Source organism: Cyprinus carpio, chromosome B6 (assembly GCF_018340385.1).
Source record: "Cyprinus carpio isolate SPL01 chromosome B6, ASM1834038v1, whole genome shotgun sequence".
In the NCBI taxonomy this organism is placed as follows: domain Eukaryota; kingdom Metazoa; phylum Chordata; class Actinopteri; order Cypriniformes; family Cyprinidae; genus Cyprinus; species Cyprinus carpio.
Window position 1 is genome coordinate 8,772,383 of NC_056602.1, and position 23,303 is coordinate 8,795,685.

The 23,303-nt window shown below is 37.7% G+C and overlaps 1 protein-coding gene across 1 annotated transcript; it reads left to right on the plus strand.

The window, feature by feature from the left end:
• The first annotated feature begins 3,263 nt into the window (after positions 1 to 3,263).
• On the plus strand, positions 3,264 to 22,559 carry LOC109077634 (serine/threonine-protein kinase 24-like). The gene is made up of 11 exons (XM_042725562.1): positions 3,264 to 3,947; positions 7,914 to 8,144; positions 12,723 to 12,779; positions 13,023 to 13,131; positions 14,069 to 14,226; positions 14,416 to 14,601; positions 14,812 to 14,957; positions 15,597 to 15,714; positions 15,804 to 15,866; positions 20,089 to 20,234; positions 21,640 to 22,559. Exons 1-11 carry the CDS (start codon positions 3,906 to 3,908, stop codon positions 21,677 to 21,679), a joined length of 1,296 nt encoding a protein of 431 aa, XP_042581496.1. The 5' UTR covers positions 3,264 to 3,905; the 3' UTR covers positions 21,680 to 22,559.
• The last annotated feature ends 744 nt before the right edge of the window (positions 22,560 to 23,303 follow it).

Sequence of the window (23,303 nt, forward strand, 5' to 3'; positions counted from 1 at the left end):
TACAGGCAGGATGTGGTCTCCGTAGCACCCTTGTCCATAAAAAACTGTAAACAACCAACCGGAAAGGCATATAGCACCTTTCTTGAAGCTCAAAATCCCTTCTCTTAAGAAAAAATCATCTGTCATAGGAACAGCGGTGCAGCTACTCCAGCGATGTACTTACCTTTTGGTCCCTGCGGGCGCCAAAGTCAGCGAATTTGTGCTGGGGCATTGGGAATGTTACGACTTTGCATAACATTTGTCCGAAACGCAGCTACTTGTCAACATTTGCAGCACTACAGTGTTGTGACGGGGTTCAGGTTGTAGTGCTTTCCATGGACTCCCTATGTCATCACAACATAACTCGTAGTGACCAACAGATAGGGAATGTCTTGGTTACGTACATAACCCTCGTCCCTTGATGGAGGAAACGGAGACGTTATGTCCCCATGCCACAACCTCGAACCATTGCTGGTTGCCAGGGACAAGTTCTCGGCTCCTCAGCATAAAACCTGTGGATGCACCTGTCGCCTATTTATACCTGTATGCACGGGAAGTGGCTCAGGTATGCAAAATCCACTAGCTAAATTTCATTGGCGTTTTCTCTTAAAGTCAGACAGGATTGGGGCTCCCAAGTGAACCCCCTATGTCATCACGACATAACGTCTCCATTCCCTCCATCGGGGAACGAGGGTTACGTATGTAACTGAGACGTTCAAGTGAAGTGTATGCCTAATGCTGCCTTTCTAAAATATAATTAACCTCTGATACCTATTCTGTTCTCTGTGATGCCTCTGAATGAGTCGAAAATGGAACTGTATAGATGTCCCTAACATAATAGAAACATGATGGGGCTAAATGCAGCCATTTTCTTTAAATGGACACAGCCACTGTCGCACAGAGAGGGGGTGAATCTTATGGGTGTGTGGCAGAGAGGGAAATTGCGGAAGAAAGAAAGAGAAGAATAGTAGCGTTTTGCTCAGGCCCAAGAGTAGATAAGCAGCACCCAGGGAATTGGTCTGTAAACATTGTCAGTGATTGACATGACACCCCAGCCTGTGGGAAACTTTACATTTTATTATCGGCCTGTAAAACTGCATTTTACAGCTCCACATGCTGCTTTAGCGGTGTGTGGGGGAGGTATATGGGTCGAGGGTGGTGCACTTGAAGCCTGTTTTGATCGGTCCTCACTAAATATCCACCCAATTTTCACAGGTCTGGGTGAGCTTTGAAGAAAATTGAGCAGATTTGCGATGAAGAACCCCTCTGGAGGAATTTGAGAGTGTTTGAGGATTAGCAGGTTTTTATTCTCAGCATAAGGCCTGGTTGAAGAAGTATCTGATGCCTCAGGAGGTGAAGCTCAGCCGAGCATTCCAGTAAATAGAGATTCTGAAGATAAAGAGTTGAACTGACAAGCTTATGGACTTGGACAAAGTGAGTTGGCATACAGTTCAGCTTTTATGCAAAGCAAATAATATTCTGAAATATAGGGGGGAGGAAAGTTTTCATCCTCTCATGTCTTAATCCAGAATCAATCAAATAATCAAAACGTAAATGAGCAAAGGGTGTGTTTACAATGAGGAATGCTCAAATGTGACTCTTTGGGGAAAAAATGACTTAAAAGGTTTTATAGTTCATGTCTGAATACACAACGATGAGCTCAATCACATTAATATGTGAAGATGGGGGAATCAATTTAAAAAATAAACCACGGTCGACATCTAGTGGTAGAATTGGTGTGGCAGGTTTAAACTGCTTGTTCTTCTGTCGCCAAAAGGTGTCGCTAATTCTCAATGTGATTTAAGCTTGCAATAAATAAATAAATAAATTACTAGCATATTGGATGTTTATTAGTACTTGAAAAGCACATTGCCTTATTCTGCATGACCATATTTTAGATGCCTTAAACCCATACTTAACATCTACTTTACTAACTATTAATAGCAGCAAATTATGAGTTTATTGAAGCAAAAGTCATAGTAAGTTAGTAAATAGTGAGAATTAGTCCCTAAAGTGTGACCAAGAAAGGAAATAAAATATCACAAATAAATACACAGTGTTGGGGAGTAACTAATTACATGTAACGGTGTTATGTAATTTAATTACAAAATAAATGTAACTGTAATCAGTGTTTCAGGAGTTTAGGACACAGAATAGCTTATTTGATAACTGGTTAATTGAACTATTTATTTAACGTAAGCTATTTGGGTTAATGTATATGCTTTATTTTTAAGACTAGTTTTTTTTTTGTTTTTTTTTAAACACCACAGCTATTAAACATTTTCTTGTTATGATTTAAAATCTGTATTTAACCCACTGATCTATATATGATCAGTGATTTAACCACAGAATAATCTCAAAGTAAAAAAAAAAGTGCTAAAATTTGATTTTGTGATGGCTGCTTTAAAATGTAAATATTATAATCTCAACTCAAGTGATGAAGGATTTTGACAGTCTGACAGTAATCAGTGATGTTACATGCTTCAAATGTTTGAAAATGATTTTAAAACATTTGTTAGAAATTTAGAAAAGTAATAAAAAACATCCAATGTAATCAGTTACGTTATTTAATGTAAATTTAAATTGTTACACTAGGCTACTTATTACATTTATATAGGGTAACTTGTAATTTGTTACCTAATACATTTCCAAAGTAACCTTCCCAAAACTGAAAATAGATTTACACTAAAAGTGATAAGTAGCACATTTGTAGCAATAGCCAAAAATACATTGTATTGGTCAAAATGATCAATTTATCTTTTATGTCAAAAATCATTAGGAAATTAAGTAAAGATCATGTTCCATGAAGAAATTTCCTACCATAAATATATAAAAACTTAATTTTTGATTAATAAAATGCATTGCTAAGGACTTCGCTTATAGGTGATTTTCTCAGTGTCTTGATTTTTTGTACCCTCAGATTCCAGATTTTCAAATAGTTGTATCTCAGCCAAAAAATGTCCTATCCTAACAAACCATCAATGGAAAGCAATACATCAATTTCGAAAAATTGAACATTGTGACTGGTTTTGTGGTCCAGGGTCACATACAGAAGAAGAAGAAGAGAAGAAGAAGAAGAAGAAGAAGAAGAAGAAGAAGAAGCAAAAGAAGAAGGAGAAGAAGAAGAAGAAGAAGAAGAAGAAGAAGAAGAAAAACAGAAGAAGAAGAAGAAGAAGAAGAAGGAGAAGGAGAAGAAAAGGAAGAATTTAAACAGTGCTGATTGCCATATGGTTACAAACCCCTCCCCTCTCCTGCCGGGGCGGGGCCTGACGCGTCCGGATCCGCCCTGATGTCCTGATGACAGCACGGACAAGATGGCGGCCAGCTGGGAAGTGAAGTGAGGATGTCAACATCATTTCTTCAGTTCAAACAAGTCGGGATTTTCACCACCCACCCCTCGATCAATCCGCGATATAGTTCATGTTCCGTGCATCTGTGTTAGGAGCCGAATCCGGGGCATTTTTACGCAAACGCGCGCATGTTTTTGCGCTATGTTTTGGAAATCCGTTTGCGCAAAGAGGACCATCAACTCTTGACGAGCGATCTGGCCTGCATGAACCTCCAAAACCCACTCCAGGAGTCATCAAAAGAGCGTTTCAACATCCGATCCCACGCTACATCGACTGAAACTCCGCGATCGCTCCGATCCACGCTGGTTTGATTGGTGTTTGCGGTGATTTCCGCGAGGAAGAGCAGCAGTTCTCATTAAAGCTGCGGAAGTGGAGGAGAGGTTTTCACGCCAGTCATCTTTCAGATGCACTTTCTGTCTTCCCGTGGATGCTCTTCGCTACATTATCCAGCTGTAAAATATCTAAGACCGCATTAAACTCGGGCAAACGGGATCCAGGGGTGCATTAGCTGTATTTTGTCCGTAAACAGTGTTTTTTGCTGACTTGCTGGCCAGTTTTAGTGGTTAAAGTGACGCCATGGCTCATTCTCCAGTGCAGGGCAGTCTGCCTGGGATGCAGGTAAGGATACACACACCATCTTTTATTTAAAGTCTACTGTGGTACATATTAAGGTTTTAAAAGTGTGTATGTATGTTGTTGTATCCCTCACTTTCATAAGCTTAAGAGTTTCCACTCTCTGATAAGCTGCAGAAGATCATAAATCTGTTTTACTCTCTCTTGTTAAATAGTGGTAACGTTAAAGATAAACTTGTGTTATGCAATATATATATTTCTGAAATATTGTTGCATTTTTAATTTTTTTTCTGCTTACTTTAGTATTGTGCTCTTACCTGCTTTAATTTAAATCATTTTTGTTTTAATACATTTATTTAGTTATTTCATTTAATCGTATTGTATTATTTGGTTTTAAATTTTTCAAAAACTTAATATATATATATATATATATATATATATATATATATATATATATATATATATATATATATATATATATATATATATACATTATATATATATTTGTAGCTCTCTTCTGCTAAATGCATAAATATATGTGTGTGTGTGTGTGTGTGTGTGTATGTGTTTATATATATATATATATATATATATATATATATATATATATATATATATATATATATATATATATATATATAATTTTTCTCTTTCTCTTTCTCTATACTTTTTAATGTACGGCCACCCATTGTATTTGCCAGTTTGGTTGCTAGTTTAAAAACCCATTTAGAGTGGAATGGAGGTGGTTTGATTAGGTGTGGTTTACTGTATTTCAGATATTTATTGAGAAACACTGCAAATATGATGTTTAACAGAAGAGGCTTTGAGTCCTTCATCATCTGCGAAAGCTTGGAGGACAACAATTTAGAAAGCATTTCCATTAAATATTAAAATTTTTATGTTCTAGCTCTAAAGAGCATTAGCACCACCTTTCTGGGACATCCTTTATGAAACCAAGATCATGTATGAAGTAGGACAGTACCAAATGTACAACCCTTTTCAGGGTCATTCTATTAAAATGTTCATGTTCTTGCCCTCTAGAGAGCATTAGCACCACTGTGAGCTTTCTGGGACGTCCTTTATGAACCATGATCATGTATGAAGTGGGACAGTACCAGTGAAGAATCATTCTGTTCTTCAAAGCACAAAGATCCAAGAAAGAAAGGAAAACGTGAAGTGGAAGGGTAGAGACAAAAGGAAAGAGTGCGATGAGGGATGGAGAGATGTCTCCAGAGAGTAGCCATCATAACTGGGTCACTTGGTTGGGTCTCTATTCATGCTGGGCCATATGACTGGTTTGCCCTCAGGACAGGAGAGCAATCTGCCATGCCGAGTAGTTGAATGGCTTATCGTTCCTTTAGGTTGAAAATACAGGAAGCCTTTGTTGGCCAAGAACCTCCATTTTTAAGGAGGCTCTAAAAACCAAAGAGAGTCCATGTGAGATGAGGAAAACCGGAATTATGTAGGAAGTCACAGACGTCCAGGGAGGGCCACAAGTCCCCAGTTCTGAGAGCGCAGTGATGGAATAAGCGTTCATTCTCTAGTATTTCCTTATGGGTCACAGAGGAATTGTGGTGGTCATCCATTAGGAAGATTTCAGAAGCCCGCATGCTTTCTCACCTGGCTGTAACACACCTCATATGGCCGGCCTCAGAGTTTCCAGCTCCCTAAAACACAAACACAGATGGGAGCCAAGGGATGACGTGGCCTTCTAAAAGAATTTGTGGGCTGTTACACCTGTCAGTGTGCATCGGGATCAGGATTACAGAGATCAGCTGGGAGTGTAGGCGAGCAATCAGCATTAGGGCTGAATCAGGGAGCAAAGCCGTGATGGGACGAGTAGATGACAGCTAATGAATCCCTGAGTGATGCATTAAAGGGCTTCTCTGTGGGTGTGTGCGCTTTGAAGAAAGGCGTGCGAAAATCATCTGTGTATGAGAAAATCGATTTGTGTGTGTTCATAGGATGGCATCACTAGTTGACAGAGGGCAGATTGGCAATCGGTCTCCAAGATATTTGTCAGCACTCGTCATTTATCATAGTGACTACTGACCTCTTTTTCCCTCTTTCGTGAAGACTTTTGTCATCTTTTTAGATATATTGCTTTGTTGTGCTGGAGTCGGTTGATTTGTGTTGTTTAAAGCAGTGGTCCTCAGTTGAGTTTGTTCTGGGAGGTTCAAATGCTGAGAAATGCGTAGGAAAAAATGCAACTACCCAGCATAGCAAAAAAAAAAAGTTTATAATTGTTTAAGTCTGTGTGCCCAATTAAAATGTGTTTCATTTTGTTGTAAATTCCCTTGGTAAAATCTAGCCAAATTAGACAGATGCAAACAAGGACAGGTTGTCTCATCCATGAAAATAATGAACGAAAATATGCAAAAAATAACTCAAGGCTGAATTAATCAGTATAAATAATACAGTAAGAAATGTAATATTGTTAAATATTATTACAATAAAATAACTTCTTATTAATGTTGAAAACACTTGTATTGTATTTTTGTGGAAACTGTGATATATATGTTTTTGAAGAATTCTTTAAATAGAAAGTTCAAAAGCACAGCATTTATATGATATCAGAAGCTTTTGGTACATTATGAATATTTTTAACTGTTCAAAATATGACAATGTCTTTCCAAAAAAAATAAATAAATAAAAAGTCTTACTGACCCCAAATTTTTGAACAATACTGTGTATTGAATATGGCGTAAACATAGAAATTCAAGAGATATTTAGAAACTAAATTATCAGTTTTTCTATCCAGCTTATGAGTTATACTGATAATTTTGCACATTAATGAAAATGATTCAGATTTTAATACTTTTAAGTGTTTATGTTAAACAGTATTGGGGCAAAAGGTAAAATCTGGATCCTGTAATGAAACCGGTTCAGAAGCATTTGAATAAATGAATCCAATGCTATTTGTATAAAATGAAATGGAAAATACATCTTCAATCACTTTAAACCTTTGCTAGAGATAATCAGCCCTTTCAGCCTTATATCAAAGCCATGGTCAAGATATCCCTAAACAGATTTCCATTTATTCGCGGTACCCTGAGGTATGAGGCATTAGGATAATGTACTTTAGGCTGTGGGCAAAATCTGCTCTCTTTCATCGTGTATCTTTGGCGCTCTAATGCTGTGGACGATTGGCTCTGTCGTCATCCATTTAACTGGTTTTCACACTTTTATGAGGTCCCATGAAATCGTGCCTGTGTGTACCTCCCGCAGCGCCTCTAGTACTACACTGGGCAAGCTGTTCTGCTGTTGCGTTCAGAATCAATATGACTCTGCATTCGGTAGGTTTAGAGTTTATGCTAGCAAACGAGATTTGGAGGATTTTAAGGTCGTGAATTTTTTCGTGCTCAGAGGATGTGTGCGGCAGCAGTTCAGGATTGTCTTAAATTCTAGTCACACTGATGGTTAGTCTAGCATGGTGTGTTTTGCTTTGTTTGAATGATCTTGGTGATGTTTGGGGATGGTTTTTGGAGGCTTAAGTTAGCATGCAAGTGTTAAACCCAGAACAGTTTGAGGTTTAGTTAGTTCTGGTGTTATTTATTCAAGTGCTGCTCAGTTTAACCACTGCTGACTCTGCAACGAACTGCCTCATTCTAATAATGTCAACGCTGTTTGTAGCTCTCTCTGCATTTCCTTTAAGGAGGCCTCCGGGGTCTGAGATGCTCAGGGTTATGGCTGAGACCTCTAGGAACTTTGGTCCCAATCAGATGTGCTTCAGTTCTCAAACATACTTGGGTCCTGCTTCAGTAGCATTTCAGAGAACTTCTAGTCAAACTAAACACTGGATTATAAAAGCCTATTTTAAGATTGGTCAGAAGTACCATTGCAGTATGTTTAACCATAACTACCTAAGCCCAAAGCTTTATTCTGTATGGAATTCTTACTCTAAAATGCCACATCATGTGATTTATCAGTACTGCATGAAATAGTAAATTGTATAATTTGCATAAAACTAATTGAAGGCCTAGACTGCAACGTCTTTGTTCTTCTTTCCAGAATTTAAAAGCAGATCCTGAGGAGTTGTTCACTAAGCTGGAGAGAATCGGTAAGGGTTCGTTTGGAGAGGTTATTGGGGGTGTTGATTATGGGAGGAAGAGAGTTGTGTTGATGTTGATCATCGATCTGGAAGAGGCTGAGGATGAGATTGAAGACATTCAACAGGAAATCACAGTGTTAAGCCAGTGCGACAGCCCCTTTGTCACCAAATACTACGGTTCCTACCTAAAGGTGAGTGGCCAGCATATACAAAAAGGCACTTTGAGGTCATGCCTTGTGATCTGTAGCATGTAGGCATGTGTACACAACCACCCTATAATGATAAAAATCCACCCACCGTTTTTTTTTTAATCTACTAAAATCATTACCCCTTTCTCAAATCAAGCTGTTCTCAGCTTCCTGTCTGTATGACGTCACACAGACCAAGGCCACTCCCACGATAGTTGACTGGACTGGCGTCTTACCTTAGACCCGCCCTGGGTGAGCTGTCATCAGTCCGCCATTGTTTCTCTGCCGGAGCAAATGTAGACAAGAATGAATCCTAAGCGATTGAAGTGTTTTGTTGTTGGATGTAATAAGGAGCATAGCAGTCATCATTAACTCGCTGAAGACGCAGTAGATTACATTTATTTTTGAAGGGAATCCATCCTCCGATCTACCTAAATGCATCTATGATCAAATCATTCGTGATCCAGCTTCACCTCCAGAATAAGTGAGTATATGGTTTTTTTATGAATCTTTGCAAATCGCCTTTCCTAATAACGTGCTAGTTAGCAAGTTTCACAATGAATGCGGCTAAAGTTTACCGTCTCATAGAGAGAGGCTCGGAAGAGAGGGGCGGGGTTAGCAGAGCTCATTTGCATTTAAAGCGGTATGCAAGAAAACGGCTTGCTCTGAAAAGAGCTGTTTTTGGCAGGGTAAAAAGGGTGTTGTTTTACACTACCATTTAGAAATTATAACCAAAGTATGTTATAGACTTTTCATTAAGACCCTAAAGAATCATATCAACTTGTTGAATAGGCATCCGATGACCCATTTAAAATATTTTAATAAAACCTGTGAGATTTTGGTTCCTCCATTGTCCAAATATTTGATGCATCAAAAGGTTCATAAGAATATTGTCCACCTGAATCGAGCAGTTTATGAAGTCTTCTGAAGAGACACAATCTTTTTTTTATGATGAGCAGATTTAATTTAGGCTTTTAATCACACATAAACATTGATCAATGGACAAGCATAGAGTTCATAAAATATGGTAAACAGAAGCTCCAAAGTGCTTGCCTGACATGAGGTTTGTTCTCGCATGTCACGCAAGCACATTGGAGCCTACGCAAGAACCATTGAGTTTTGTTTTTGTGCATTAAGCAAGTATGGTTGAGTTGCTGCTTACCATATATGATGTGGGTTTTATATGGGTTTGGAATGACAGTAAGGTGAGTAATTGATGACTGTGTTTTGGTTTTTGGGTGAACTGTTCAGCTTTAACCTCTGATTTCAAAACCTCATTACTCCAGCTTATAAGAAAACACTGTACCCTCCATCCTCAAGTAGTCATTTTTTAGCTTCTAAATTGGAACTAAAGAAAGCATGTTTATCTTACCACAGTTGAGAACAGTTGTGCTACTTAATGAAGTATGGAATTGGCAACACAATGTCTTTTTTTTCTGTTGCTGAAGTGATGCCAGTACACTGACATTTCTATAGTCCAATTTTAGCTTCAAAGAATCAGCTTCTCTAGAAGCTCATCAGTCTATTGTTCTTTAGAGAGATGTTAGAGAAGGCTGTTCCATCTGTGTGTGTACAGTACTTCCTTGAATCAAGACAGCATACTGAATTTAAACAGGACAGAGAGAAAGGGACGGCCCAGATGCATGCCAGTAAAAGGACACCAGAGTTTGAGGAACAGAGACCCCTCAGGTCCTCAACTGGCAGCTTTGTTCAATAGTATATGCCAAACTACAGTTTCATCTGAAACCATGAAGAGCAGACTGGGTTGTGGGCCTTGTAAGCAGAAAGAAAAAGAAAAAGCTTCATCTGTAGTTTGCAAATAAGAAAACGTGGTAACTTCGAGACTGGACAGTAAATGATCAGATAAGAGTGTTACAGATGACTGAAACTAGGGTTTGAGGAAATGGGAACAATTTCATACTAAGATCTGTGAGAACTGCCAAACAAAACCATGTGAAGTGCTACAGAAAGTCAGTTTATTGAGAAACTTGTGCCAAAGTTCTGCCCAGATGTCATTGTTCACTCAAGTACCCTCTATTTGCAGTAAAGTTTGAAGAATAAAGCATTTATAAAAATAAAAAAAAACTTGTAACTTTATTTTTACTGAAATCTTTGAACAATTTAGTTTTTGAACATTAGTGAAAAAAAAATATATTAATGTTGCATAGAGATTTCAAAATATTTAAATTTGTATATTTTATGTAAGCTGAGCATTTATTCTTATCCTTCACATGAACCCTGTTAAACTGACCATAGAGTTGAATCTTGGTGCCACCACAAAAGAAATGTTTTACTCATTTTAAAGTCTAAATTGAAAATGATTATATAAAAGATTAACAAGCCTCAGAATAATGGCAAGAAATTGCATCTTTATTGAGCTGAGCTCACAAAACAAACATACAGCACAACCAGTGTAGTCCGATTTATGAGCAATCGAGTGTTAAGGATGTTTTTAATGGATTGCTCAACTGTAGTGACGTGTTAAAAGCTAATTTTTGGTACCATGTAACTACCATTCCTAGTTTAAAATATTGCAGCTATATTTAGAGATTGATGTGCAATGTTATTGTGCTTCATGTTCATATTTATGAGAAGTTGTTCCATGCTTTTTAGCAAAATTAGGGAAATGTGCTTCCTGTATTATATAGGCCTACATTACTGTGTGTAATGGCACCTTTTGGCAGGGTTTGTAAAGTAAAACTGTTATAGAGTAAAAACATCACACCACATTTCTCTTTATTTTTTGCTTGATGTAGAATTCAGACGGATCAACATGACTTGAGCTCACACCGATGACCTTAGTTATTACTATTTGGCAGGCCTTCAGGCGGCATGATCAGTTCACTTCCCACTGTGAAGCAGTGTAAAACTAGTGTGTGTGGGTGTTCTTTAAATCAGCCTTGAAACTATTTCATCCTTTCTGTCTCACTCTCTCTCTTCCTCGACCACAGCGTGCGCCAAATGTTCATAATCTTTGATGCCCCATGTGGAGTTGTGATTCTCCACATTAAACTTAAGCTGAATTAGCCCCGGTGTCACAAATGGAAGCAGAAAATTAATGCTCAAGTTAAAAGGAACCATAGTGAAGTCACAATTCTTTTTGTTGTGCATTTAAAGCTGCTAGCCAGAAAGAGAGAGGCACAGAAAGCAGCTGTAATTTCTGCCTGGGGAAATATACGACATATATTCTTGGGAGAGAAACACAGCCCATAGCACAAGTTACTACTTTGAAGATCTGTAACGATGAACAGGGAGTGAAATAACTGGTTCGAATTGTAGAGAGCATGTTACTGTTTTTTTCTTTAGATTTTAAACTTGGTACATTTTCCTGCCTGTGCAAAACTCACTGTTAATTAACTGTGGCAGTGTTTGCTAATCCATTGCTAAGTTGTTCCGAATGGCTTAGGATCTTGCCAAGATATCCTGGATGGTTGTTTAGATGTTTTGTGTGGCTTGTAGATGCATTTTTACTGTAACATTATTTACACTGCAGGGGAAATACGATAATTCTTATGACAGATTTTTTTTCCTTCAATTTCCCCCCAAAGACCAAACCTGCTGCGAGGTTTGAGCAGTGTAGATGAGCTTTGTAAAAATCAACGCGTTTGAGAAAGACAGGGTATAGAGGAGCAACAATAATGTAAATTATGTGGAAAATAATGTTTTTTGGACTGCATAAACACATTGCATTACACCAAATAATGTTTTTTTACCAGTGTCATATGACCCCTTTAATGTTAATAAAAAAATTAAAAAGTCACTGCTTTTGACTGAATAACACTAGTAGCTTTAATAAGAAAGAACCAGTGTATATTTAATTCATTGGTGAAGACTGTGAAGTGTTTTACAGTTTAGCTCTGGTTTTAATTACCGATTTGTATTTCAAATTGTGCAAATAGACAGTCTTCAGGCTTTTTAGATTTTCTTGATAGTACATCTCAAAATTGGGAAGATTACAATTCAAATTGTGATTTTGTGTTATAAGATTGATATATGATATTTTAGGAAGATCACCCGCCCCTAGTGTGAGATATGCACCGAAGTTTAGTAATTAGGATTAGGGGTCGGTATGAGCATATACCAAAAAAAAAAGTGTGCATCTTAGTTTCAGCGTGACTTGCCAGTACTGCAGTGTGCAGTAGAGCATAAATGAATTATTTTAGGTGCAAAAGTGAGAGAGAGACACAAAGCGCTCCGCACAGAAAGATGAAAGAGCACACAGAACTTTGTAGCTGCGCTGTGGTGAACCATTAGGTGCAATAAATTAATCGTTCACTTTTAAAAGGCTCTTGGCGTGCTGCTTCATTTTCAGTTTCTACACACACACACACACACACAGGCTTGCGTTCTCTCACTCTAAGCTCATCATGTGAGGTGGGAGGTATGTAACCCAATTTTCACTCTTCCCTCTCTCTCAGTCGAGGTAATCCCAAATTAAAGGAGAGATTAGGATTACACATTTACCCTCTCAATAGCAAAATCCCCGACTCCTCTGGAAAAGTTGTTGTTGCTTATTTGTGAGTTGATGGGTGTTTCTCACCTTTCAACGTCCAATTCCTCTTTATCTTTCTCTTGCTTTAGGACACAAAGTTATGGATCATCATGGAGTATTTAGGTGGTGGATCTGCCTTGGATTTGGTACGAAGCAGAACTTTTATTCTTGATCAACCTTAAAGGTCGTAATGTTTTTTATGTAGCTTTTGTGATGTTTATAATGACTTATGTAGAATGTTCCTCTTAAAGATGTGGTTCCACAAGTGTAAAACATACACATTAGGTTTAAACCTAATATCACCATTTTTTGTTTTATCCAATATTATATGTATTTTTTTTGTTGTCATGATCAGCCAGGGCTTGTGGTTAATCATTGTTCACTTTCAGCTGGAGCCTGGTGCTTTAGATGAAACGCAGATCGCCACCATCCTGAGAGAGATCTTGAAAGGCCTGGAGTATCTACACTCTGAGAAGAAGATCCACAGAGACATCAAAGGTATGGATGGTAGAATCAAGGTCATCTTGACCTTAAACCACCATCTTATGAATATTGCACACAGAAATGAAAGGGAAAATTTCAAGTTCTCCTTTTCATCTTTCTGGAGTCGGGATGCACTGTTTTTTCAGTCCACTGAGATGCAAAGTACCAAGCTTCTACATTGAACACTTATGAGGAGGTTTTGTCTTGGTTTACAAAATATATAAATAACTATTAGAAGGTAGACATTATCAGTTGTACAGCTTCATTCATGGAAATAGACTGCTGTTATTGCTTTGTATGATTTTAGGTAACAGCAGCTGCTCTGACATTTGACTGAAATGCAGATAATATTGGTTTTCTTCACAGTGTGATGGAAAAGATTAGAACATACACTTTTTTTTATTCTTTTTAAACCTTTGTTTTTTTTCAGTATGTTAAAAGGCTGAAGTACATGTATAAATCAGAGATTTTAAAATGTATTGGTGATCATCCAGATATTTATCATAAACAATTAAGACAACAAAATTAAATAAATATTTCCAAAATTATATTGGCATTGTACTAAAGCAAGCTGGTAAAAAATTATTTGGATGTATTTGGACATACAGTAAAATATTTGCTATTAAGTTGACAGAATATTATATTAACCCTTAAGTTTTTTCCCCGCAAAACTATGTTACAAAACTGTTAAAAACTAGTTCTAGTTCTGTTGGTAATGTAGTGTTTTTTAATTTTATGTTTTTTTTTTATATTTTACATATTACTGTTATAATATGTTAAAACTATAAAGGCTCTAAAAATGCATTATGTGAAATGTTTTTGTTCAGCACACCTTTGGGCCCTCTGAGGGGTTCCCAGACCCCAGTTTGAAACTCTAATGTATCTCACGATTTGTTGGTACACTCTTTACTAAATGCACACTTAACCTCCTTCCCTTGTTTGTTTCTTTCAGCTGCAAATGTATTATTGTCAGAGCAGGGGGAGGTGAAGCTGGCAGATTTCGGTGTGGCCGGTCAGCTCACAGACACGCAGATCAAACGCAACACGTTTGTGGGCACACCCTTCTGGATGGCCCCAGAGGTCATCAAACAGTCTGCCTATGACTCAAAGGTGAGGGTCATTGTAGACATGCCAAGACTGACTTGCTAGCCAGAAATCCATCATTGCACCAGACGTCTGTAATATCTTGTCAGGTTTTCCATATGATTCATTTAGATGAGCGATGACTGTTCCACTTCCACATGACCTGACATGAAAACATTGCCTGTTCACATGAGTTTTTTTTGCTTTTCCTGCCAGGCTGACATTTGGTCATTGGGCATCACGGCGATTGAGCTGGCTAAAGGAGAGCCACCCCACTCCGATCTGCACCCCATGAAGGTGCTGTTCCTCATTCCAAAGAACAACCCCCCTACACTGGAGGGCAGCTACTGCAAACCTCTGAAAGAGTTTGTCGAGGCCTGTCTAAACAAAGAGCCCAGTTTTGTGAGTATGCTCATAAGGGATTCCCAGAGGTCATTTCCTCCTGTCTGGTTCACTGATCCTTCTGGCAAAACAGTTTATTCTATTTCTGCTACTCGTGTCACGATCTTTTCATGGTTATAAAGGCATCTACTATAATTGTATCTGCATCAAAAGACCAAACTGAAGTTTCATTTCAAAGGACCCATCTAATATTTTTTATCTTTCTCTCAGAGACCGACAGCTAAAGAGTTGCTGAAACACAAGCTCATCGTGCGTTATGCGAAGAAAACATCCTATCTGACAGAGCTCATCGACAGATACAAGCGCTGGAAGACCGAACAGTCCCGAGCGGAGTCCAGCTCCGATGAGTCTGACTCGTACGCAACTCAAAACACAACTAAAATGCTTTTGATAAATGTTAAAGAAATAATTTACTCACCCTCATGTTGTTCCTTAACAGTATGTGTTTCTTTCTCCTGTGGAACATAAAAGGATATTTACCCTTTTATTTACCTCTTGTATTGTTATAGATAAACACGAAAACATGAGTCAAGAGTTTTGGAATGACATGAGAGTGAGGAAATAATAACAGAATTTTATTTTTTATTTTATTTTTAGTTTTCATGCAACTAGCAGAATGTATGTGTGAAAACATTAATGTTAACCCAACATACAGTGTGAAATTTTAAAGCTTTACTACCCAGTAAAGGTTAGTAGTTACAAGTATGAAGAGTGTGAAATGTGGAAGATTAAGAACACAATCTGGGATTTCTTTACTCCAGGGTTAAAGAGTCAGCAAGAGTTAACGGCTTCCATTATACAGTCATTTGTTAGAAAGTGGCTCAGTTAACCAATCAAATAAGTAAAATAACTGTCTTAAAGTTTTTCTCCCCTGCTTGTGTTTGGCTCTCTCCTAAAATCTTATACATTTCTAATGCATCAACTTTCATTTTTCCTCCTTTTATTTGTTTAAAATGAATCCCTCTTATTTTCTCTTGTGTCTTTGTTCCCCTCAGGGAACCGGATGGCCAGGCGTCCGGTGGGAATGACTTTGGCAGTGATGACTGGATCTTCACCATTCGAGAGAAAGACCCCAAAAAGCTGCAGAACGGAGCCAGTCCAACAGGAGAGGAGGTAGGTGACTGAGCTCAAGGCCACATCTGACTGTTGTGCTGTGTAAGCGGTTTCTTTATCTCACTGTGTGATGTTTTCTGCTTCCACAGGAGCCCAATAAGAGGCCTCTGTCCCAGAGTCTGTCCACTGTCATCACTCCGGTCTTAACTGAGGTAAGACATATCCATCACCTCCACAGGTGAACCATCAAAACCAAATTCAGAAATCCATTCATGTTTAAATGCTGATTTGTATTTGTACTTACCAGCAGTGAGGTCACACATTGGTCTCATTTATTTATTTCACCAGTTTCTGCTCACTATAGGATTTCTAGCTTCACCGCTGGTATAAAAAAGATATCAGCGTGAAGATTAAAAGTGGCCCTTGAATGCTTTATTATGTCTTAACAGCATCTTTTAAAGGCAGCCGTCACTCCCTCAGGCCTCTTACTAATCAGTATGGAGCAATGAGGTATTTGAGGCCGAGAGCGGAAAATAGAGGGATGCTGGGAAAAAAGCCCAGGGACAAGTGACTGCACACTAATTTGTTCCACCCTCTCCTTCGTTCAAGGACAAATCCTTCCATTTCCTGTCATGCTCTTCATGAGAGTGCCGTGTACTGTAGTCTAGACTCTTGACTCCACAAGAAGATTGTTTTTAGAATAGGAGATATTATAATACATATTATGTAATAGAAGTATGTTGAATGGTAAAGATATTTTTTTTTTTTCTTGTTTTTTTTTAGGAAAATTTAAAAAGAGAAAAAAATATAGATTTTTATAAAAGTGTTGTAATGTGTCTATAGAAGATATATGTGTAAATATTATCTAAGTAAAGGTGTGACAAAATGTCTTGACATATGGCAAAAAAAAAAAAAATAATAATAATCCCGTGTCCAGGGATTGCATTGTTCATAGAGCTCATTATAGCGGTGCCTCAGGTGTTGAAATAGATTTGTTGCGCCAGGTTCACACGTACTCTGTCTGCAGTGCATATACAGTATGTGTCTGCAGTGCAGAAGCAGCATGGACTCATTTTGCTTTCGCACAGGACACATTTGCAGTCCATTCCAGATCCGCGGCTGTTTACCACAAACATTTATCCATTATTTTGATTTCAAATCCAAACATTGTTTCTGAAAATGCTTTTTCAGCATTGTGATTCTATTTTATCACAGTACAGTGATACAATCTTTCATAGACATATTCACGTTTAAAAAATAAATAGAACTTTGTTTTCCTACCTCCACAAGTGCCATCTGTTACTGCCTTGTTTATCTAAAAGTGCACTTTTCCTTGTTTTAAATCTAGCCAAAAAGCCATGTGTTGACTGTGAAACCGTAGACATCATTTATATGCATTCATTGTGTAATTACTACATTTCGTGTCAATCCATGTTAATTTTTAATGTGAAACGTTCGCTGTCACTTTAATTTAGCGTCTGCAATGGAGCACAGCAGACATAGACTGCATGACACATCGCTCCTGGAGTTATTTTAAAGGGGTCATATGATGCAATTTAAATTTTTCATTTCCATAGACCATAGACTTAAACAATTTGCAACTATTACTGTTATTACACTTGTATACAAAACAAGTATACGTAGAGTGCGTGACATCACGTGCACTACTGCCGGTGGCAGTAGACAACGTGGCCTCCGCGGTGTGTGATGCTGTTTCGTTGAGAAATGAAACTGCTTGGTTTGGCCTTCCAAAAGAGAACACAACTAGAAATCATGTTTATAACACGTTTATAATGGGTTTTATGTTTATGTCTTGTCGTTCTGGCCGGACAGGGCATCACAATATGTTAAGGGGCGTAACATTTCCGTCAAACGCTTGAGGCATTTGGCCAACCACAATGCACTGGATAGCTGGCCAATCAGAGCACACCTCGCTTTTCAGACTGATGAGCTTTGTAAAATATACGCGTTTCAGAAGGCGGGGCATAGAGGAGAAACTATAATGTACAGTATGTGGAAAAGAATGTGTTTTTTTAACCTTAAACTGGATAAACACATTCATTTCACCCAATACACAAAATGTTGTTCTTTTTAGCAGCATCATATGACCCCTTTAATAACAAATGTCGAGAGCGTTTATTGTAGCGCAAAAGCACATTAATATAATGCGCAAGTGCAAATCTCTCCGTTCGCATGAGGATTTCCTTTGCTCTCACACAAAACCAAATACACGCTGCTCTCGCCCGGGGAGAGCACCCACTTAAAACTTGTCTCTCCTCTCGCTCAAACTGTGTCTTGTGCACTCACAAATCTCTCTATGCTCATACGCTAGATATTAATTCTTTTCACACCTTTCTATTTCTAACCTTTTCTGTTCACATCTTTTGCATCTTTTGCCTCGTGCAGTGTGAACGCACTGATCTGTTAACATGGGCGCGGAAAAAATACGCACCACAGGCAGTGTGTATGAACCTGGCGTTATGTATGCCCGTTCTGTTCTCATGCTCCATTTAGGCGCGCTGCATTCTGATTGGTGCGGATAGCATACTGCGGGAGGTCAGGGCCACAGAAAATTGTGCCATTTAGAAATCGCTCATGAAATCATGATTTTAATGACGATTTTGATTAATCGCACAGCCCTAGTTACATGTTACATTTACTTAGTATTATAATGACAATAAAATATGTGTAATTACATTCAAGTTCTCCTAAGCCAAACCCTAATCCTAACCATTTAGTAAGTAAATGTAGTTAATTAATATTACTCAGTTCTTAAATGTATAATTACACCTTAAAATAGTGTAACCAAAAAAAAAAAAACATCTTCCAAACAATGTATTTACTTAAATATATTTTCTTATACCTATGATCTATTTTATATATATATATATATATATATATATATATATATATATATATATATATATATATATATATATATATAATATGTGTGTGTGTGTGTGTGTTTTCTGTGGAGTCAAGAAATCTGTAAATATGATTAAAAGATGAATATGAGAGAAAACTACAGAATGTCACATTTTATTATTGGGTGTTTCAATACATAAATGTTTTACCAGCTAAGAAGATCAGCACTTTTAGAGTTCATCCCACTATCTGATGTGAGCAGAAGTATTGGAACAGTTGCCTCACAGGTCTTTCTGAGTGATCAGCTGTATCCTGTTGCATTAATTGTTCAGAAATTAAAAGCAGGGAATGTGTGGTTATTAGTTATATCCAATGCTTTAGCATTCTGATTTTAGCATTCAAGGACGACACACACAAACCAGGATGAAGACAAAGAGAAGCAAGCAATTTGGATGTTAAAAGAAAAGAGGAAGTCAATAAGAACTAAAGCAAAAACAAAGGGCATGGAGAAATCAAGAGTGCAGAGACCACCGGCGACATCAGCAGTCAACAACGACCTGATAGGCTGAGAAACACAACAGCTGTTAATGACAGATAAATCATAAAAGCTGTGAAAATGAACCCTAAAATACATGTCTTTAAAATCACCAACAACCTTCAGAAAGCTGGGGTCTTTCTACAGTCCGCAGGAGACTTTGACACAGAATTACAGATGCTACACAGCAAGATGCAAACCTCTGACCAGCACCAAAAATATAAAGGCAATATTAGAGTTTGCAAAAGCCAGCAGAGTTCTGGAACAGAGTTTTATGGACAGCTGAGACAAAGATTAACCTTTATCTAAGTGATGGGAAAGCAAAAGTGTGGAGAAAAAAGTGAACTGCAAATGATCCTGCGCATACAGCCCCATCTGTAAAACATGGTGGAGGTGGAGTCATGGCATGGGCATGCATAGCTGTCTCTGGAACAGGCCCTCTCAATTTTAATGATGACTTATTGTATGATGACAGTAGCAGAATGAATTTGGAAGGGTACAAAACCATCTTGGCTACAATTTTTCAAGAAAATGCCACCAGACGCATCAGAAAGTGCTTCACATTGCATCAGGACAGTGACCCAAAACACCCTGCCAGTTCAGTCAAGGCGTTTATCAGAGCAAAAAATATTTAAAGTCTTGGATTGCCCAAGTCAGTCTCCGGAATTAAATCTGATTGAACATGAATTTCACCATATATATATATATATATATATATATATATATATATATATATATATATATATATATATATATATATATATATATATAATATACGGGCATTGTCGTGCATGAAGATGAAACCAGGCCTGTGTTGTTCATCCAGAGGCACAGTGACTGGATTAATGATGTTATTCAGGTTGTATTGGCTTGTCACAGTACCATAATATATACTGTTGCTGTGGTCTGAGTTGGTATAAGTAAGGTTGCAGGATAAGGTCTCTTACTGCTGTCACTACCAAGGATGCTGTCTCTGTGATAAGTGTGCTTTGGATAAAGGCGTCAGCTGCATGTCAAATTCTGTGTGTCCTCAGCTGAAGGAAGGGGCGGGAGATGCTGCAGCAGCGACAGTAAAGCCTGAAGTTCTGGAGCAGCTCGGGGAGGCCATTTTTCTCGCTGAGGAGGCATATCCAGGGATCTCAGATGTCATGGTCACCCAACTTATTCAAAGGATACAACGGTAAGGACCGCATACTGCAGTACTGATCAAGCCTCATGTAGCTCTTTACTGCAATAGTTCACCCTAAAATGAAAACTGTCATCACTGAACTGTGCTCAACCTGGTTGCATTAGAAATCACATTTCCCCAAAATTGGTTTTGTTTTAGACTTCACAGTTGGAATAATTCGGTCACAATGACGTGTGCCTACTCCATAAGAAAAGCAACTAATTTTAAACTTAAATGTGCTGTATGTAGGATTGACACCGAATGGTTGAACTAGGTATTGCAGTCCAAATTCAAAATGTTGGAGAGGGTTTTTTTCACCCGGTTCCTCCTCCTCAGACTTGGCACACATCCAGGTTGCCAGATTGACGACACAAACAGGAACGAGCGCACCTGATGATGGAAAGCATCTCCAATATTTATTCTGCTTTTATTATACCGTTGTTGATCATAAAGTTTTTTGGATGGATGTTGAGGCTTTCTAGAATGGGCATAAAGTTCTATTTCCCGCACTGACCCCTTTCTTTTGCCAGCTTCCATGACTGAAATGAAATATTAGCAGTGGGCGGGTTTCACTGACCAAAACAAAGACCGACATTCCGGCCCGGAACGCACATTGAATAACTGACTGTAGCATTGTTTTTCAGATAAACAAATATGTTAACTTTGCATGTTTCTTAAATATCTGCAAACATATTATGGTATTTTTATGCTTTAGTAGAGTCAAAAACTTGCAAACAGCACCTTTACATTTCGTTAACAAATAGAAGTTGAAATGAGGGTGAATATGAAACATACAAAAAGTACACTACCATTCAAAATATTTTTAAAATATTTTATTTATTAAATTTTTTAAATGTTTTTGAAAGAATGCACAGGAAATATTATAAAATATTAACATTTAAAATAACTTCTATTTTATAAAAAAAAAAAAAAAATTAAAGGTATTTCTTTAATGGCAAAACCAAATTTTCAGCTGCCATTACTCCAGTCTTCAATGTCACATGATTATTATTATCAATGCTGAAACAGTTGTGCTATTTAATAGTTTTATGGAAACCATAATACATTTTAGGGATTCCTTGATAAATAGAACATTTATAAGAAAACAGCATTTCTTTGAAACATCACTCTTTTGTTAAAAAAAAGGCTTACTGTCACTTTTTATCAATTTAGTGTATCCTTGCTGAATAAAATGATATTCTAAAATACCCTCAACCAAACAATTAAAAAAGTCTAACTACAAAAAACCCTAAACTTTGATATTTTGCATTTAGTTTTTTTTGTTTTTTTTCAGCAACATATCAGTGCTTTTAAGCCAGTACGTGCTTTGATGTAATGATTTCTGTATAATAAATAAAACATCTACCGTAAGCTTCCTTCATGTGCAGATTCTTCAGCTTTCTTTTCTTACCTGTAGGTTCTCTAGGGGAAGAACATCATCCTCATCGCACCAGTGATTATTCCATTAGCCTGTCCGTCTCTCTTCAGTCCCGCCCCCCGGCATCAGCTCAGCGAATCCTGACACCAGCAGACTCTGTGACGTCTACCCTGGAGGACCAACTGTCCTTCACTAGCTTATCAAGAGAACTTGTCAAACTCCTCAAGCTTCCCCTAGTGTCACTTTTCTTTTATAATCTCAATCTCCTGGAACACTCTTTGGAGTGTGAGCGTATGTGTTTGTGCGCGCGTGTATGCATAATAGTGCGTTTGTAATGGAGACCGCTTAAGCAGTGGACAAAGTGTAGATGTAACTCCTTTGACTAAGCACAGAGCGAGATGGAGGCAGGTTGTTTTGCGTTACCATACACGAGCTTTTGGAAGAATGCATTAAGTGTATGCCATTACAGGGTGAGGAGCCCGGCCCGTCGCCGCCTCCTCCACCCTAAGCAAAATACAAGATAGTGTGCATGACTCTGAACAAAATGCATGTGTGAAGACGGATGTCTGTCGGTGTGTGTGCGCGCATCCGAGCCCTGATTTGAAGGAGATTGCAGTTCTCACGCTGAAATCTCAGGTAATCTGCAACGAGCAGACCAGTCATCCAGGAAGACAGAGGGCGCTATGTTTGGATTTGTGTACAGATCTGTGTATATAGTCTCAATTTTACAGACCTTTAAAAGAGATGATGGATTTTTGCAAACAAATCACTGTGTACAGATGGCCAAGAGCTTCTGTAGATATTGTTAGAAACAAAAGAAAAGGTAAATATTTAAAAATCAAGCCTCTGAAATGGCCATTACTGAAATGCCTTGCCTTTTTATCAAATGTACATTTTTGGGGGTGCTCTGTTAATTTTAATAAGAAATAAAAGGGTTTTACTCAAGGTTTGAGATCCTACCAATGTTTTGTCTGTTTGTGAGCAAAAGCAATCTTATATAGTAGTAATGTACTACTATACAAGTAGTAACATACTGGTAAAAAAATATACAGCCTGAATGCACTGTAAGTCGCTTTGGATAAAGCATCTGCTAAATGCATGAATGGAAATGTAATGATTTCAAAATAATCATTATTACTGGCAAAATATTTCTTTTTTTATTGAGAGGCATAAGTATATATTTTTATTGAAGCACTTCATCAATAGTTGAATCATTCATAGCTTATTGGACACAATATAGTTTAAAATCCATTTACAGTGTTATGTAGAAAAATAATTAAAAAATGCACAGAAGAAAACACTGAACACTAATGCTCATAGTTGGTGCAAGTTATCTGAAACGGTCTTCTTGTAACCCCTTTATAGATTGCAAATTTAGTTGCATTTACTATTGTGAAAATGAATTACTTGAAAACTTTCAAATATTTTGTTTTACCCATTACTTGGGGTAGATGAATGGCCATTAATAAAAAATATTTAGATGCACTTCAGAATATTTTCTGAAAGATCCAATCCACAATTGCACACAGAGGACCATGTTGCTTGAAGTACAAGAGGGAATCGCCATTCTACTCTTTAGTTTCCATTTAAACTGGTTTTCCCATGTTATCCATAAAAGATCTCTTCAACTCATCTATTTATTGATAGTAACATCATATACTCATAAATAAATCCCACCTGCAATAGCACCAACGCAGGTGAGA